The 18,394-nt window shown below is 41.6% G+C and overlaps 1 protein-coding gene across 5 annotated transcripts in view; it reads right to left on the reverse strand.

Annotated features, from left to right (window-relative positions):
* MAPKAP1 (MAPK associated protein 1) overlaps positions 1 to 18,394 on the reverse strand; it is a 178,576-nt gene that overhangs the window by 65,437 nt on the left and 94,745 nt on the right. For all 5 annotated transcript variants that reach the window (XM_016210973.2, XM_016210971.2, XM_016210974.2 and 2 more), the window contains one exon: positions 16,879 to 16,988. In XM_016210973.2, the coding sequence (XP_016066459.1) occupies positions 16,879 to 16,988 (110 nt within the window). The remainder of the gene's footprint in view (positions 1 to 16,878; positions 16,989 to 18,394) is intronic.

The following is an 18,394-nucleotide window of genomic DNA, read 5'->3' on the forward strand; positions in this document are numbered from 1 at the left end:
CTTATCCTATTCTTCACACCTCCTAGCCATCTTAATTTCCTGTCCACCTATGTCCTCTATAATCTGAACTTGGTAAATGTCTGATGAGTGACTAACTGAATTGGGTGGAGGGTGATGTCTCAGTTTCCTTGCCCCTCTTACAGTGTGTCTTTCTGTACCAAGTTTGATCTTAGCATTTACAGATGTGAATTTTTAGTGTTCATCTGCTCTAATGCTAGAGAAAAAAGCTAGTCGTGTTGGATTTAATGAGAAAACCAGTATGTTGGCCTCTGATGGGCATTTTTAAGGGATTTTTTTCTACAAGTAATTTTGAAAATAGGATTTTTGCTCACTTGTTGCTTTTTTGACCTGACCTTGTCAGGACACAGCTCTCTGTATTGCTGGCCCTTAATGCTGAGCATCATTTGCTTCCCTGGTCCTTGCTGCCAAGAATTAGAGTTCCTCTTCTGTCCTTGTGGTTCTTGGGTGTTGACTGCCCATCTGCCCTGTTCCGTTTTGGGTGCAGGTACCCTTGAGATTGGCTCCACCTGCTAACTCGGCTCCCCCTCTGCCTGTCCATCTTCCTGCTAACCACGGTACCAACTGGGGCAGTGTTTCAAGTCAGGACACAAGCCTCAGTAAGTGCCTTTCTTATTGCCAGTACCCTGTGCAGCCTCATCATGACATTTGGGCTCTTGCCTCAATACATTCCACCAGATTGGTAAAACCTTAATGGCAGGGTTCAAATCTCAGCTCCAGCTAATTTGAAGCATTGTTTTCTTAACTCCAAATTGGGGGTGATAATTTTTAACTCATGAGGTTGTTTATAAATTAAATGAGATAATTATACATGTAAAGCACTTAATTTATCACACAAGTAACTCAATAAGTGGCAATTATTTATTACTATATTAATTCAATTTTGCACATTTCACCATGTTCAACTCTACATCTATCAAACAGATAAGAAGCTAAATTATATATCTTGTTTTATGTTAAGCCAACTGTGGCTTATAACCTAAGGTGCGAAGATATGCTTCTTGTGCTAAACACACAAAACAAACAGGTATAAGCAACAGGAAAGGGGTAGCAGAGGAGTCATGGCTGCCAGCCATTTTCCTTTCTGGGAGTTTTCTTTCTTGTTAGATCTATTATCTGAGAGCTGGGCTGCCCTGCTGGCTTTCCATTTGCCTTGCTAATAACAGTAAATCCAGCAGCTTCCACTGCAGCTCCTGTCTCCTTCAGCTGCCTCTGAGCCCAATCAGCATTTCCTCTCTGCTAATGTCAGATGTTCACTGGGAAGTCCTGCTGAAGAGAAAATTTATGACAAAAGTTTCTCCAGCTTTTAACCCTCTGCACATCTAGCCCCAGACGCAGAGTGCTCCAGAGGGATGCGAGGTCATTTCTACACGTGCACGCCTATGTTCTCACTGCTGCTCTGCCAAGGCGCCTCAGACCCCTGGAAAAGCTCAAGTGAGCAGCTGGGCAGACAGATGCACACGTTCTGGGCTGCACCTAATGGGGGCTAAATTCGAGCTGGGTTCCTTAGCAGCTACAGTCTCTGCTGAACCATGACTCAAAGCAGTCATTCCCATAAAAAAGTGTTATATCACAAAACTGTAAGTATGACTGGGTCTCATAACAGTGAAATTGAAGTGAGGGGACAGAACTAACATTTATTGAGTAATAAAATAATAACAGCTAAGTGCTTGGTGTTTGAAATGGATTTCTATTTAATTCTTACAACAATGCTATAAAGAAGATATTATTATTCTCATTTATAGATGAGGAAATGAAGTTCAAGCAGGCTAAGAAACTCACCAAAAGCTAGAAAGAATAACAGGAGCAAGAATGGAACCAGGAAGATGCTTCTAGAATCCAGGTATTCAGTTCCAGAGTTAAGGCTGCCAACCAGCAGCCTGTGATCTAGTTGTGACCTTCTTTTAGAATGACCTGAGCAAGGTCACCAGTTAGCAGTGGCAGTGGGAGCTCCAAGCCATCCCTGAAATAAATTCTCCAGGGCTGCAGAGGAGGAGAGAGCAGTGAGTCAGGCTATCAGGAGACAATGGGGTGGTGCTCCTCCATCTCTTCGCTGGAAAGAGCACAATGGCTGTCAGCGAGGCTCAGCTCATTGGCAGCAGTGGCAGTGGTGCAGCAGCCACCGCCAGGCCCTTAAGACCTTATGTTCCTGGCACAGAAGGAGAAACTCATCATAGGGTTTGCATTTAAAATCAGTTCCAACCTTTTGGGACAGCCACATTCTAGCTCAACGGGCTTTTCTATGACCTCTGTTCTACCTCTCCACAGAAGTTAGACGATACACTGAACCAGATAAGTACATTCAGTAAACTAATTTTTGTCCCAATTTTTAAAAAATTGTCAAAATGTACATGTGACAGCTGTTTGGGACTCCAATGTTATGGAAAAGTAGCTGTTTTCATTTATATTTGAGATATTTGTCATCCTAGGACTGGGATGGAGTACTCAGCTAAACAGCTTGTGCTTTAACATACGGAAAATACAGGTCACAGAGAAAAATGTTGACAAAATCACAATATAAAGGTTATACTCATGTAACAGTTTGGCCTTAAAAGGTTTGAAATGTTTATAATGGAAAGCAACTATTTCATAACAATGTTCTCACAGAAAACTGACATCCAACACGATGAAAGAATCTGTAGCTTTTAGGAGAGAGGAAGTTTCCAAATAGAGAAAGTCCATGTAAGGAAAAGAGAAATATTTTTAAGCTCTAGAATTTGAAAGTAAGCTGTCTTCTTTTCACAAATTTTAAAGATTTTTACTTTTATCAAATTAACATGTATTTATAGTTTTAAAAGTAAATAATAAGCCCAGCTGGGCATGGCTCAGCGTTTGAGCGTTGACCTAGGATCCGGGAGATCATGGTTCAAATCCCAGTCAGGACACATGCCCGGGTTGCGGGCTCGATCCCCGGTCGGGGGTGTGCAGGAGGCAGCCAGTCAATGACTCTCTCATCATTGATGTTTCTATCTCTCTCTTCCTCTCTCTGATCTGAAATCAATAAAGATATATGTATATTTTAAAAATAAATAAAAATAAAAGTAAATAATAAGTCCTATAAATGAAAACCAGTTACTTCCCTGCTCACCTGAGTTCCTTCTTACAGGGAATTAGTTTAAACTTTTTGGCGATTTCTTCTGATACCTTTATATTTTTATTAGCATTCCTATTCAGCTGTTTTAAAAATTATTGTAAATATCAGACAGCATCTATTAACTTCCACTATGGAAGCTGAGGATTTAGCGTGTGCTCTCGCCCTCTCCTTCACCTCCCACCCCCACTTTCAGGAGTGAATTTGCTCTAATTTTCTTTTTCTGTAACATAGTGCATGCAGCAGTTTCCTCCTGCTGGGTACCCATACTTGATTATCAAAGCTTAAAATGTCTGTTTTTGGTATACTCTTCTGGCTCCCCAAGGATTCATTAGAGATTCATGTCATTAAGGGAACCTGGGAGGCAACTAATTTCAACTGATGTGCACTGCGTTTCATTTTTAAGGCATTTACATTTTCATTTGATGATTTAATTATCAGAGGAAGTTTGATCTCCAATAATCAAAGTATAGTGAATCTCTTTTTGACTAGAAAGTGGGCGGCCTTGGGCCTGGGCTGGCAGGGAGCAAGTAGCTGTGGGCCACAGATCGGCTTTCACTGCTTCTCCCTAGTTCATTCCACAAAATGTGTTAGCCACCAACTCTGGGCTGGCTACGGTGCTGGCAAACAAAAAGACACCTGTTCTTCACAAAGGGCTTTCATCTTACTCAAAGGAAATCTCAACCCCTCTTACCCTAACCCTCTCCCAAAGGAAACGGAGGGTCCTCTTCCTCCTTGGAAAGGTACACACCAACCTCTAACAAGATCAATGTATAGGAACTAACTGGGACAGGCCCATGGTGCCTCTGACACAAGGAATGGTGTTCTCTCTAGCAGCTTCCTAGGCTGAGACATGGCCCACAGCCCTTAGTTGCCTCTATTGATCCAGATGGAGTCGCTCGCTGCTCATGAATTCACGCAGCCACTGCTGCCCTGTCCCCTCATCCCTGCACCAGGGAGTAGTGCTGGGAGTCAGTCAGGAGATGCTGAAGTGGAAAAAACTGAGGTAATACTGATCCCGGGCAAGAGGGGATTCCTTCAGGAGGGGAACTAAAAAACCTGGGACTCACCCAAGTCCTTCTCATCAGAAAATGGACAGACTAAAAGCTGGAAGTGCGAGTAGCGATCAAAGGGACCTTGTTGGTATGTTTATGCTTCCTTTTTATCGGCCATCTCCCTACTAGAATTAAAGCTCTCTTGGGAGAGGCATCACCCTTACTCACTGCCTGCAAAGTAGCAGAGACTTCATAAATATTTACTGAGTGATGAGTTTGTTTTTGGACACACTGCTTGAGAGAGCTGCATGACCCTCAGGTTTTTTTACACTTAAATCATACTTTGTCTTAACTTTATCTTAATTCACATTGTTCTATTAAATGTAGTGTGCAAATTCTTTTAAAAAGGAAAGCTGGGGTTTTGTTATGAATTGCTGTTTCTATGATCATGTGGTGACAGTTTGGGGAAAGGCGGAGGAGTCCCCACAGACCACCTTGTACCTTTGCTGCATCAGGCTTCGATCACATCTCACTGACTTTCTGTTTGAAACACTGGTGCGATGGCACGTTAGACTCTACATACCTTGCTGACTGCCCTACCTTGATCTGGGTAACGAGAAAAGCAGGTGCTGTCGGGTCCTCTCCTAGGCCTGCCTCACAGTGCCACTCCACTGTCTCTTCCTGATTTTAAGTCATCTTTGTCTCTGGGCATTGTCATTGTAAGACAGAAAAAGAAATACTCTTACTGCTGAGCTGTTTTTCTTCTTTTGCTTCCTTAATGCATTTAAAGTTGTTGCAGAAAGTACTAGTATCTGCGACTTACTCAAAAAGAAAAAACTTATGGAAAGTTGGTATTGCAATTGCCAAAAATGCCCTTTATTGTTCATGGGGAAAGACTAGCTCATGTCAGGTCTCTAAAGGCAGTGAGACAGACGTCAGGTGTCTCGGGTCCCTGGGCTAGTCTGGGAAAGTCTTCTGCAGTAGGTTAACTCTTCTAAAGTGATGGTTTTCCATCGAAAGTGGCTAACCCCAGTCTTGGTAGAAGAAGAGTTTTCCTCACAGCTCCTAACAGGTTAACCCCGTGAATGGGCTGCCTGAACAGAGGCCTTCTGGTGCCCCGGGGAGAGTGAGATCTTCAGGGAGGGCCGTGGGCAGGCGCAGCACCCAGCCCTTTCTGCGACTTCTGTAACCATCCCTCAAAAACTGTACGTGTGCTTGAGTAACTTCCTCTTTTAAATGCTTTCTGAGAAGAAGCAAGAGACTCCGTGAGCCACTCAACTGTTAACACGAAGGCTTTTAAAAATCACTTGTAAACGCTTGTTCCAGGCGACTGCAGGCCGTGCACTTTACCTTTAGAGCCTTGGCAGAGCATGTGAAATGGCTGACGCGGGCCTGCGATGGCCGAGCCCGGCCACTCAGCCGCACCCGCACACGCGGGGTGGGCTTCCTGATCGCCAGTCTCGGAGCTGACTCTCTGGGCCTCATTCTCCCCTTGTGCACCGTGAAGGGCGCTTCCAGCAGACCCCTATCCAGAACAGTGTAAAGGCTGGTTCTACCGCAGGGTATATGCTTTCCGTAGACGCCACCCATTGGAAAGCAAGGCGCAGGAAGGCCACACCGTGCGGGTAGACAAGGTCAGCCAACCCCTAAGGCCAGGCCTGCGGTGTGCCTGGAACGGCAGCGGCCGGAGGGGTAAAGGCAGCTGGCATCACTGGGTACCTACTATGGATTAAGGGTTTCACACATAGTCCGTCCAAACCACCGCCCTACAAGGCAGGTATTATGACCCCGACTGACAGAAAAGATCGCTGAGGTCAGAAAGGTTTGACGACTTGCCTAATTTCACGGCTTGTGTGAAAGGTACAGCTGGGGTGGGGACCCAGGCTGGTTTGGTTCCAGAGCTCATGTCCCTTTCCAACAAATCACACTGCCATGTCCAACTGAAGCAGGTGCACTTGGTGTTTCTAGGGAGAAAAATATACCTGCCTCCACTGACCTGCGCATCCTGTAGCCTTAGCCAGTGGGAGGAGGTATGAACAGTGGCTAGGAATATAAATAAGCTTTGGAGTCATGCGTCTGGGGCTTGAGTCCCAACCTACTAGCTGTGTGACCTCTGACAAGTCCTGTATCCTCTCTGAGCTTTAGTTTTCCCATTTATAAAGCAAAAATAACAACCAATTCAAATAGCTGTTTCAAGAATTAAGTATTTGGCAGATTGCCTGGCAAATTTTAAATATTCAGTAAGTGGTTACAATTATTATTATATTCATAACTCTATATGCTGCTTAAAATCACAGGTCAATGGAAGAAACTGTGACCTTGAGGTGCCATTTAACATATGAAGTAATGAAAAACATAATATCCCACAAAAAGAAGTAAAAATTAGTGTTTTTTATGCCACCAGGACATTAAACTTTCTGAATTTGTCAATTCAGAAATTTATATTAATATAAGTAGAATCTAAATTATATATTTTTAATTTTATGAGTTCTTTCCTATTTTACTATGAACATTTTTAAATTAGAGAAAAGCTGAAAGGACTGTACACTGAAAATCCACGTACCCACCACTTACGTCTTACAATTAACATTTTGTTATATTTGCTTTATTACATATCTATCCATCAGTACATATATATTTTTTAAATGCACATCAAAGTAAGAAATAGACATCAGTACATTTACCCTTAAACCCTTCAGTGTGCATAACATTGAATTGGTGTTCAATATTTAAGATTCTTTTATTTTTTGGTAAAATTTACACAGTGATATGCACAAATCTTACAAGTACCATGTGATAGTTCTGACAAATGCCTACACCTATGTGATACTAGCTCTCTAGACTATTACTTTTACACCAGAAAACTCCGAATTATGCAGTACATTTTAAGTACAAGGGAAAAAAACTGGGTTCCAGAATCAAATATCATCTACATGACTCATTAGTAACACACACATACACAATACACACACACACAGAGGCAACCTCAGTTTTCTCAACCACAAAAAAAGAGAACGCCCATCTCACAAGGTCTTTGTAAAGGTTAAATACAAAAAACATCTGAACTATAGTACAGTACATGTTCAGTAGATGTAACCAAAGGGTACCTTTACTTTCTCTCTAATCCCCTCCCCAGCTAACCCCCAAACTGAGGATGTTGCTGTCAAAAAGAAAAGGGTAAGAACAAAATAACAACAAAAAAAGTTAAATGAGAGATAAGGGAAAAAGGCCTCTCCCTGCATAGGCAGTCCTTTCCCAATTTATCCACTCCGACTTCAGCTAATTAAACATCTGTCTCAACGGTCTCCTCAGCAAATTAGTCATCCCCACTTTGTGACACTGATTGTTGGTTGCAGCCTTTTCCCCACTTGCTACGATTCCCAGAAACTTCTAGGAGTTTACTCACTAGGCACATGGCAAGGAATGATACAGGGTCCCCATTAACCCCCTACAGTTGCCCTTGGTGCCAGTGCTGTTCATAATGCTGCCAGACGTGTCCTTAGATGTGCCTCCCCAAATAAACCTGTTAAGGGGTGACAACCTTTTTGTCTACACTTCTGATTTCCAGATTATGATGCATTTTCTAAGTGTACCAGACTGAAATAAACTACTTAACAGAAAACCTGTTTTTTAAACTCATTTTGATGACAAAGCAAGCAGGTAACAACATAAGGTCTCAAATGAGCTGAATTGGAGTCTAGTGAATTACCAGCTGACTCTCTTTCAACATAAAGCTTTGCTGGTACTTGAAGGGGCAATAGGCAAACAAATGTAATTCTGCCCTTTCTCTACATACTGAAGCACCAAGTGTGCGTGTGTGTGCGTGCGTGTGTGCACACCTGCATAAGCAGGAAAGGGGGAGGTGAGGTGGGGAGAATTATATTCTAAACTACAGGGTACTTCTTAAAAGTAGTTTTCTGAAAAGAGACTTCCTCTCAATCCCTCTTCCCACTAAAACAACTGACTGACTTAAGGACTACCTTTTAGAAAGATAAATGGCTAATAAAAACATTTGACAATGCTTAATTACACTAAAAACCCAGAAATGCAAATTAAAACTAGGCATTAACTGTTAACCATCAGTTTGACAAAAAATAAAGATTGGTAACATCCAGTGTTGGTAAGGGGGTGGGGAAAGAGGCGCGTTCATATAATCGAGTGTCAAAGAATGGGCATAAACTTTTTGAAGGGCAATTTGTTTTCCTCAACAAGTATTCACTTTTATTTTAAAAATATTTAAAGACCTTTTACCTCTTCCTTGTTTTAATATTAACACCAGGAGAACTGGCAGCAACTCCAGGCTGCTTCAATTCCCCCAAACTCCGTATTCAGATCTAATAAAAGAAACCAGACTTTCCCATGGTGTCCAGCCTTCTGCTTCCTGAACCCAGCACCATCCATTCCTCTACATCTCAGACCAGGGCTCATCATATGTTGGAGAAAGACCTTAAGGGCCCCTCATCAGTGTCTCTGCCTCTAGTTTTATGTCCTCTGATCCATTTTTTAACACAGATGTTTTCTAAAAAGAAATTATGACTACGTTGCTTTCCTTTCAATGGTTCCCCTCTGCCATCAGAATAAAGTTCAAATTCAACACAGTTTACAAACATGATTTGGTCCCAAATGCCCTCTTCAGCCTCATCATTCCCCACCCTCCCAACTCCTACTCTACCGCGTTGTTATACTGCTGTTATCCAGTTTCCAGAAGGCATCAAGCTCCCCACTGTGCCTCTTCAGCGTGAATGCTCCTTCCCATCCCTTGGCACCTGGACAGTCTCCACTTCTCTTCCGGTACCAGCGAGGTAATTTGCTCAGGAGAGTCCTCCCTTAACTTCCTAAGACTGGACCATGGCTACCCTACCACAATATGCACCCAGGCCCTCTACTTACTTCCACTCATCATGTGCATGGTATTGTAACTGCCTATTTGTTTGCCTTCAGTGTGTCTTGAGGGTAAGGACCATTTCTTGCCTTCTACAAAACCCCTAGTACCTACACAGTGCTTCCTAAATGATAAGTCCCAGTAAGTGGATGTAACTCTTCTGTTTTTTGTTTGTTTGTTTTTTAATGATTTCAGAAACAGAAAGGGAGAGGGGAACAAGGGGTGGGGAAAGAGAGAGGGAAAAACATTGATGTGAGAGAGAAAAATTGATCGGATGCCTCCCACGCGAGCCCCGAATGGGATTGAATCCGCAACCTGGGTATGTGCCCTGATCGGGAATCGAACCTGCCATCTCTTGGTGTACGGGGCAATGCTCCAACCAACTGAGCCACGTGGACAGGGCCTCTTCTGCTTCTGAGTGTACTATCAGGCCTGGCCTGATCAGATCTGGCCCCTGCCCAGCTTCTATAACTTATCTTCTGCCCTCTTCCTGCTCCAGGAATTTGAAATGTCTGTTTTGTGACTATATCTCAAAACATCTGTCTGGAATGTTCTTCTCATTCACCCATCTGCCAAAGTTCTAATTAATCTTCAAAAACCTGTCAAAGAAATCACTTACTCCAGAGCATTTTTTCCCCAGCCCTGCCTCAGCCAGCAGTTTGAAGCATGCCCTCTCTGTGCTGCTCAGGTAGCTTATATATTTCTACTTGTGGATTTACCAGCTTCCACTCCTTCTGAACCTGTTTTCTAGTGCAGTGGATGGCACAGAGCAGGCAACACTGGATGACAACTGCTGAACTAAACGGGCTCTCAGAGCTGTGCAGGGCTCTAGAGCACACATGTCTCTTTCCTATAGTGGCCTTGCCTGATTTGCCCTCAACCTCTCCCACATTCCAGCTGAGAAAAGTAAGGCTCAGAGAGGTTAAGTACATGGTTACACCACAGTTTCTTATTCTAGGATACTTTCTTTCCCCCATTTTTTAACATTTCTAAAATCAGGATACAGCTTACAATCAATATGTATGTTTAATGTAGAAATCCTTCCTTCCTTCATCTTTTCCCCCCCTGAAAAGTTGTTATTACATTAGTGGTGCTCTGGAATTGTCCTTAGTGGACCCAGGAATAGGTCCTCTGACTCCAAAATATGTGCCTCCTGGACCACTACATAGCCTCTCAGGGGAATATGTCTTTTCTCTTCCCTTCATTCTGTTTGTTCTTAACCTAATCCATCCTGGTGACTGCCCCAGATGGAGTGAATGAATAGATTTTGTGATGAAAAAGGAACTTCTGAAAGATTAGTGACTAGCAAGAAGAATCAACGCTGGTCAAATGTAGTTTTGGCGAATGATATATTTCCAGTTTTTCTGACGTGGCAGTTGCGGGAGCTCATAATACCCTTCTAAAATAATTGGGTCTCCAAAGTGGTTCCAAAAGATTTTTGCTTGACATAAATTCTCTAAATTTCCAGGCTTTCTGGATAAAACAGTTGGCTGCAATGCCATCTTTAACGTGCTCTACTCTATACTCAAGAAGATCCATCAGGAGCCTCAGAGCACCCCAGATGGGGAGGCTCAGGTGAGATGAGACAAGAGAGGAGGCAGGAAGGAATACTTAACTTGCAGCTTCTTGCCTGGGGTGCCTTGAGTCACACATTTAAACACCTTAGCGGTTCTAATTTACTGTATCAGCTTCCCACTGGGTCACTGGATACCAAATACCAGGTCTTTATTTCTTACCCGGCCCCCACTCACGAGTGGCAGCAGCACGGTTATTTATTCTTTCATGTGGAGCAGTTTTCTGCAGAAATTACTGCTCTCTTTTTTTGGACAAAGAACATTTAAACAGTCCTACGTACTTTTCGTCATCTTCCTTCTTTTTTAAAAAAGGATTACCTGCTACAGCATAGGAAACCACATGTCTGTGTCTCTGGCTCACAAACTACTTACATAGAAGAAATATCACTGAATTTTCTGTCTTTACAATTACACGTGAAGTAGGACTCTGTTCAAACCTATTGCAGGCAGATTATTACGCTACTGTAGCCTTTGGAGAGCATTTCAGGTTAGAAGATTGTTAAAAATCTTACTCCATTTAAAACATTTGGGCTTCTCTTTTCCATAGGGCAGCTCAGGACAGGTGTATGTTGCTTTAAGAAAGCTAGACATACAACATTAAAACTGACACCAACACAGACAAACTGTGCTATTACAAAAGAATTCCTGGCTTTATATCCAGATTCACCACAGGGTTCCTTTAAATGCTGCACTTCCTTGCTGCATTTAGATCTTAGAATCAATGAACATTTCTGTTTACAGAATTTTAAATTTGTTTTCCCATTAGGGTTCTAATAAGCAACATGGTACAATAAAAAGAGTATGGGCTTTGAGGTCAAAAAAGCCTGGGCTCCAATTTAGAATCTGCCATTTACTTACTGTGGAAATGTGGGTAACTTTAATTCCTTGTAGAGCCGAGGAAAGGGTGGCTCAGAGAGGTAAGTATATGATTACATAGAGTTATTGCAGTCTCTTCATTCTAAGATGCTCACTGTTTCCCCACTTTTAAACATTTCTAAAGTCTCATCTGAAAAAGAGGCATAATAAAATCTACTTCCTAGAGGTGTGCAGATTAAATGAGGTAATATGTTTAAGTGCACAGAGGCACTTAATAACCCACTTTTACCCTAGTGGAATAGAACTTGGGGAAGGCACAAATCCCCTTTAAAACCTTCTTGATAAATAACAAATTGATTTGTATACAACTTTCTAGGTCTATCTGGGATGAAATAAGGCCTCCTATGTGAGGTGCTGCAAGCAGTGAGTCAGAGACTGTTGCTGCCAGTTTCCTAGAGCAGGTCCCATTAGATTATGGTCTCTGAATTTCCACCCTGGCCTCCTGGGCTCTTGAGTGGTCTGTATTCCTCTGTCACACTCTTTGGGCCTCAGTGTATTTTACAATGGTTATAAGTTTGGATTTTATTCTAAATGCAACCGGAAATCATTGAAAGGTTTGGAGCAGATATGATCTGATTTACATTTTAAAAGATCTCTCTGGCTGCTGTGTAGACAGGAGACTGGAGGGGGCCAAGAGCAGAGGCAGGAAAACCAGCTGGGTGCTATTTCAACAGTCCAGGTGAAGCCATGTTGATCCAGACTCATCAATGGAGGTGGAGAAGAGTGACTGGACTCAGGATGTGTTTGGGAGGTAGAACTGGTAGGTTTGCCAATGGATACGATGTGGGAGTCAGCATAGGGGAGACTTCAAGAGTCAGTTTCAGCGCCCTTTCTTTTAGTTGGGGAAAGAGTTAAGTAAACTGGCTGCATAGAAATGTTCTTTTTATACTGAAGTATAGTAAGCTTTAAAAGCCAGCACCCCTCCCCAGCTCCTCCTGGCTTAAATGTGAAGGTCACAGTGTAAATGCCAATTTCTCAGGAAGGAGGTCCCTGAGAACCCTACACTACACCAAGAGCTCCCCAAATTTATTATTCTCTCTCTCCGTCCCTTCCAATTACTCTCCTTGTAGAATGTGAGGTCCTCCATAGCAAGGGCCTTGTAGATCTGCCTCACCACTGCTTCCCTGCACCCAGCACAGCTCTGGCACATTAGAGTACACGGTGCATGAATGTACAACACAGCTACAAATACATTATATATCAATATGCACATTTTACATGAATTTTGAAGGTAAGCTTGAGAATCCAGTAACATTGTCATTAGCCGTCTGTCCCTCAGATCAGACCCCTACAGCATGTGGCAGATGTTCACAATCCCCCTCTGCTCCTAGCAGTGCTTCAGGGAATAATGGTTGAGAAGTCCTAGACCAGACTATCACCTTGGCAACAGTCTACGGGTCTTGGGAAAACACGGTGAGTTAGCAAGCGATAAGGTGGTCTACGACTCTAAGCACAGGTGTTAAGAGGGAGTCCACTTGACAAAGCTAATAGTTATGTTTCAAATTCTAAGTGAAATTTTGTAAGGGGAAAGTAGGAATGAATATCCTAGGTCTTACTAACAACATTGTAAGAACTTTTCAAAAGGATCTGCAGAATAATAAAAATTTGCCTTTCACATCAAAAGGAAAGAGTGGAAAGGGGTAAGGAAAAGTAAACATGCTTCTGGTTCAACTTTTCAGCAGATGATAAAGAAAACATCCCCACTTCACAATTACAACAAATACTGAAATAGAGCAGGGCAGAAAACTATTCTGCTTGGAAAATCCCACTTTGAAGCCTTCTCTCTTTTGTGGATCAAGAGACACCTATAGCACTCCTGTGTCAATGTTAGAATCAAAATTGGATCTGCTTCAATTTCTCAAGTGTCTCCGTCATATCCAACCTCATGCTTCTGCAGGCTGGTAAGGGCGGGTGGAAAACAGCATTTTTAAACAACAACAAAATACTAAGAAGCTCAGAAGGTCACTGATTGTGAGGGCGAACTTGACAAAAGGAGAACTTGATGAACTAAGGCCTTTACCCACTAAATAAGGTCAGTATATTTACTGGCTAAATCAAGAGACTTTACAGGCTACTCTTCATTATGTCAAAAACACACCCACCCAACTGTTAAAATTAGTAAAGACGTTTCAGCTAATTCTTCTAAAACTGGATTCTCTATTTACATTTTTCTTAAACAGTGGGGACTTTCTGCCAGTGCAGGTAGATTCCAAATGTCAAGTAGGTCAGTAATAAAATGAAAAGCTGAAGAGAAACTTTAAAAGAGACATTTAAAAATGGGCTTTAAAAAATGGGCCTTAGCAGAGACCTGACTGGAACACACTGTGAAAGCCTGCTATAGTTCAATACATGAATATTAATAGAGAAAAGCCTGCAGTGTTCATAAATAGTTATGACTTAATGAAATAATTACAAATAATGCAAGTCGAAATCTTAGATCAGCTACAAGTGTCTATAATGATATTCTACCCAAAAAAAGCAAAAATATTTTAAAAACCTAAGGCTTTCCATTGACAAAACTATTTATCTGAACAAAAGAAGAATTCTTTTGCTGAAATACCTATCACCTTCTGATTTTTTACAAATGAAAACTGAGGAAAGAGTGCTGAGGGAAGAGCAACTGAGTATTTAAACATTAGGAGAGTCGTGAGGCCTACATCTTGATTTAATAATGAAGTAGTTCTCAATGTATTATTATTAAACAGAGAGTTGTCAGTCTGAAAAAAAGATGAAATTAAAGGTCTGTGGGTAAGCAACAGAAGTTCACTGTCAGCCTATCACAGGCTTTCTGAAATCTGCCCTAATATAACTAACCCCTAAAGAACAAATAGCCTGAGAACTCTCAACTCCACCTGGCACATGTTTAATCTCAAGTGGTATTTCTCCCTTCTCACTGAAGTTCAAAAAGAGTAGCAGAGAGACCAGTGTTTTTCTGAACTCAAACAGGTGAAAGCTGTCTGAAGAGAGGGCTGAGCTCTCTAATTCTGTCCCTAATGTAGGTGTGCCAGGCACTTCTTTACAAAGACTGAGCAGGTCACTGTGCTAGAGACTTAGGAAGTACCAGATGAGCATCCCTAACCTGACATCTGCCACCAAGTTCATGACTAAGTTCATGTATCATAATGGCTAAGTAGTATTTCATAGCAAACCGTGAGCACTAACAGACTTTTTTTCTAAGTAATGTATTTATTTGTGTTTGCCTCTATGACAAGAGGACTTTCGTCTTTTCATTAATAACCCTCCAAAACAGGTCCACTCCACAATACAAAGTTCAAAACTACAAAGTACACCCTGCCTTTCCCAAACTGACGTTAAACATCTTTGCCAAACTGCAGATCCTTCTATTTCATGAGACTGGACTTAATAAAGCAACAGAAAGAGCTTCTTATTTTAAAAAGCTTTTTGGATGAAGAAAATGGACAGTAATTTATGTAAATGTATCCATCTCAATCAACTTCCCTAGTATGAAAAGGGATAAATAATGCAGATCACTGTTTCTCGGATAACGAGTCCTAACTCTCAGCCAAGGATATGGCAAAGACTCTGATGGAAATATCGGGGATGTGAATACAAAGGTGAACACAAATAAATGTGTGCATGATAAACGTGGCTGAGATGGACATAGATAAATAGGTATCCAATTGGACAGAGATGGCTGGGGACAGAGGGAAAGACACTGGTTCAGCAGTACCCCAGGAAGTTCACAGAGGTTTCATGGTCTAAAAAAATCTGCAACAGCACAATTTGTATTAAGAAGGTTTAAAAAGTTAGTTCTACCTCCTCTTGAACAATTCAGAATAATGCTATCTTAGACTATAAGAGATCTGTCACAAAATGCATTATTATGTACAAAGAAACATTAAGAACAAAACAAGAGAAAAAATAAGGACCCTAAAGGAAGATGAATGCTTATTAAACATCTTGAAATGTCTGAAGCTGTTTAAATGCTATTAGATTGGCACCTAGAATTCCAAAATAGCTACTTTCCCCTGGGAAGGAGAGGGTAGGCCTCTTCAATCATCCCCTAAATGCAAAGAGGTTTGACCCCCATGCAATGGATAAAAGTCACCCAAAAAAATGAACAAAAGAGGTGTTTGGAAAAACCAGAACACCATTCATCCCAACTAACGACTTGTTCATTATGAGTGATGATGGATAAAGACTTCTCATGCTGAGATGAAATCAAGATTTATATGCATTGTTTCCTCTCCCAACTTGTGGGAAGATCATCATCATTTAATTCTATCTCTGCGGCCAGTGATGGGCATCCAGAGAGCTGGTTATCAAACGGCGCAGTCAGCTGGCAAAAGCCGAAACGTGCAGTTGGCACATCTGGACGGAGCCGCCACAGCCGAGGGTGAACAATGACTCCTGGCAAGCATCCAAATTGCTTGCAGACGCTAGCAGGTCTCATCTACAACCGCCCCTACCAGCATCGCTCTCTCTCTCTTTTTTATGAGAATCAGATTTTCATTGCTCCATTCAATTGCTCTCCTCTGCCATTTTTTACAGCTCTTATCGTTCCCCTGGAATATGGCCTTGAGACAGCTCATCCGTGTCCTTCACTGTGTTATCTCTTCTAACTTTTATTAAAACTTCAGCTTTCATCTGAAGATAGCTAATTAAATCTGGATCAGATTATATGCCTCCCCTTAAAAAGGACACAAAACTATTCTCTTCCACCTGAACAATGCTGTTTTTCCTTTCCAAAAGATGAAACCAAAGGTGTTGAAGAAGTTTCATTATTTACAAAGCTAAGATCCCTGGCATGTCATATATAGGTTGATTTCTATTAAAGATGTCTGTGGCCTTACAAATCTTTGAGCTATTTTTCAAAATAATTATTTCTCTATATTGGTAATATTTTTTTCTCATATCCTTTAAATATCACAGTTAATACTGTAAGCTTATTTTCTGCATTAAGTTGGGTATTGAGGAGTTGGACATTAACAACTGTGAATCAAATGATTTATCTTAAAAAAAATTTTTTTACAGTTGTCCTCATTTGGTAAAAATGCATTTTTCCTCTTATTTCATACCCCAAACACTAGCAATTAAAAGTTTCCCCCACTGAAAATTATATGAAAACATGAAATTAAAAGAAGTGCTTTAAATTTAGGACTGATTCAGTTTTCAAAACAGTTTTACACCAACTAATGGTAAGCCCAATTAGCTCTGTCTTAATCTAGCACAAATTATTAATGATAGAGCCTCCAAAACTGGTATTCTTCTCATATACGCCACTGACCCAGTACCTTCCTGAGGCCCACGGGCAACTTAAAAATCACTTTTTTTACAGTAGACCTGCTAACCAAACTTTCTAGCAGTGACATCTAAAACATCTAGAAACCAGCCATCACACACAATGCACATACGCAAACGCCAAGCACTTTTAATTAAGGGTTAAGCTCCTACTGCTAGGGTATAATTTAACTATCCTACCTGAAATTTTCTGGGATCCTTTTCTTCGCTTCACTGCCTTTAGCAAGATTTCTTTCATGGTGACCTTTGTATTGTCCACCTGAATAAGGGAGAACCCATGAGCAGCATTTCTGTAGGAAAAGACAAATATTAAATCATCACCAGCATTCCACCAGAGGGATGATATTGCAGCTTTCACTGTGTTTAAGAAAGTTTTAATAAGTGTACATCAAAGTGCCAACTACTTAAAAACAGGTTAAATAAACCTACTTCTAATAAGAGAGAGTCAGAGACAGAGAGAGAAAAGCATTCTAGTATGAACAGTCCCAAATGAAAGAGAGGTCAGAGTTATGGAAGGTTTTTCTAATTTATCTCAAATTGAATCTAATTGGTCTATGTGGGTCACTCATACCAGCTCCCAAGCCGAATCCTGCAGCAAGGATTGACAAACGATAAACTTGGCTTGTGTCAGTAGATGTCACTGCAGGCAGAGACTACCACCATATTAAAGCTCATGGAGCCCTGGAGGAAAGTGTCATGTATGTGTTTGTGTGTATGGGGGTGGGGGCATATGACAGCCCAAAGCAATTTAGAATAGAAAAAGAAAAGGCTCTTCCTAACTAGCCAGCAAGAAAAATACCCTATATTTATGTATCTTTAAAATATGTACTCTACGTATACTTCAGTAGGAATATTTTAATCTTAGTCTTAAAAGGTCAAACAAAGTATTAGCTGAAACATAAAATAACTACAAGGCAAAATACTAACACTGCTTGTAAGCCTCTAGCTGATCAAACTTAAAGAGGGCTTCGTCTAGATAGGAAAACACTGGTAAGAAGCAAGTACCTACCAACAGCCCATCCTTGGTGAGGCAGAACTTCACTAAGACCGGTAATTGCAATCGCAAGCATCACAAACACTACACACTATGCTTGGGCACTGGAACAAAATGGGCCAATTCCAAGCAGCTCATGTAACAAATGGGACCCAAGTTTCCAACTACGGAACATGGGAATTGCCACAAGGAGTTTGGTCGCATTCCCACTTCCCCACAAGAATCTCAAAGGGGAACATGGCCAAAAAACATGGCAGAACTTCATATTGACAAGAAATATGAAAGAAAAGCCAAGCCCCAAGCTAAGCCATAGTAGCTTCCCCAATGGTAGGGTAGGCTGGGAAGGGGCCTGAAACCTAGCTTGGACCCAACCAGGTGGCTGGCTTGCTGCAGGGGCTGGGGGCCGATCTCCAAACCAAGGACCCAATTTGCTTCCCTAATACAAAGACATCTCCACACCCCTCCTCTCCACACGGCTTGCTGTTTAATCCTTGACATTCCATTTGTTAAAAAGCAAAAGCCGACGCTGGTCTAGCCAGCACAATCATCCATTTTAACTTGGTCAAGTTCTTGCTATCGAACAGCAGGCCTGAGAACTGTCAAGCTAATTTTCCTGAACACTCTGTTACTGAATCATGCCTGAGCCCTGGCCATTCTTTACCTCAGAAGCTGGACCCCATCCCAGAACAATCTTTAAAAGTT

This window comes from Miniopterus natalensis, chromosome 12 (assembly GCF_054644295.1).
Source record: "Miniopterus natalensis isolate mMinNat1 chromosome 12, mMinNat1.hap1, whole genome shotgun sequence".
Taxonomy (NCBI): domain Eukaryota; kingdom Metazoa; phylum Chordata; class Mammalia; order Chiroptera; family Miniopteridae; genus Miniopterus; species Miniopterus natalensis.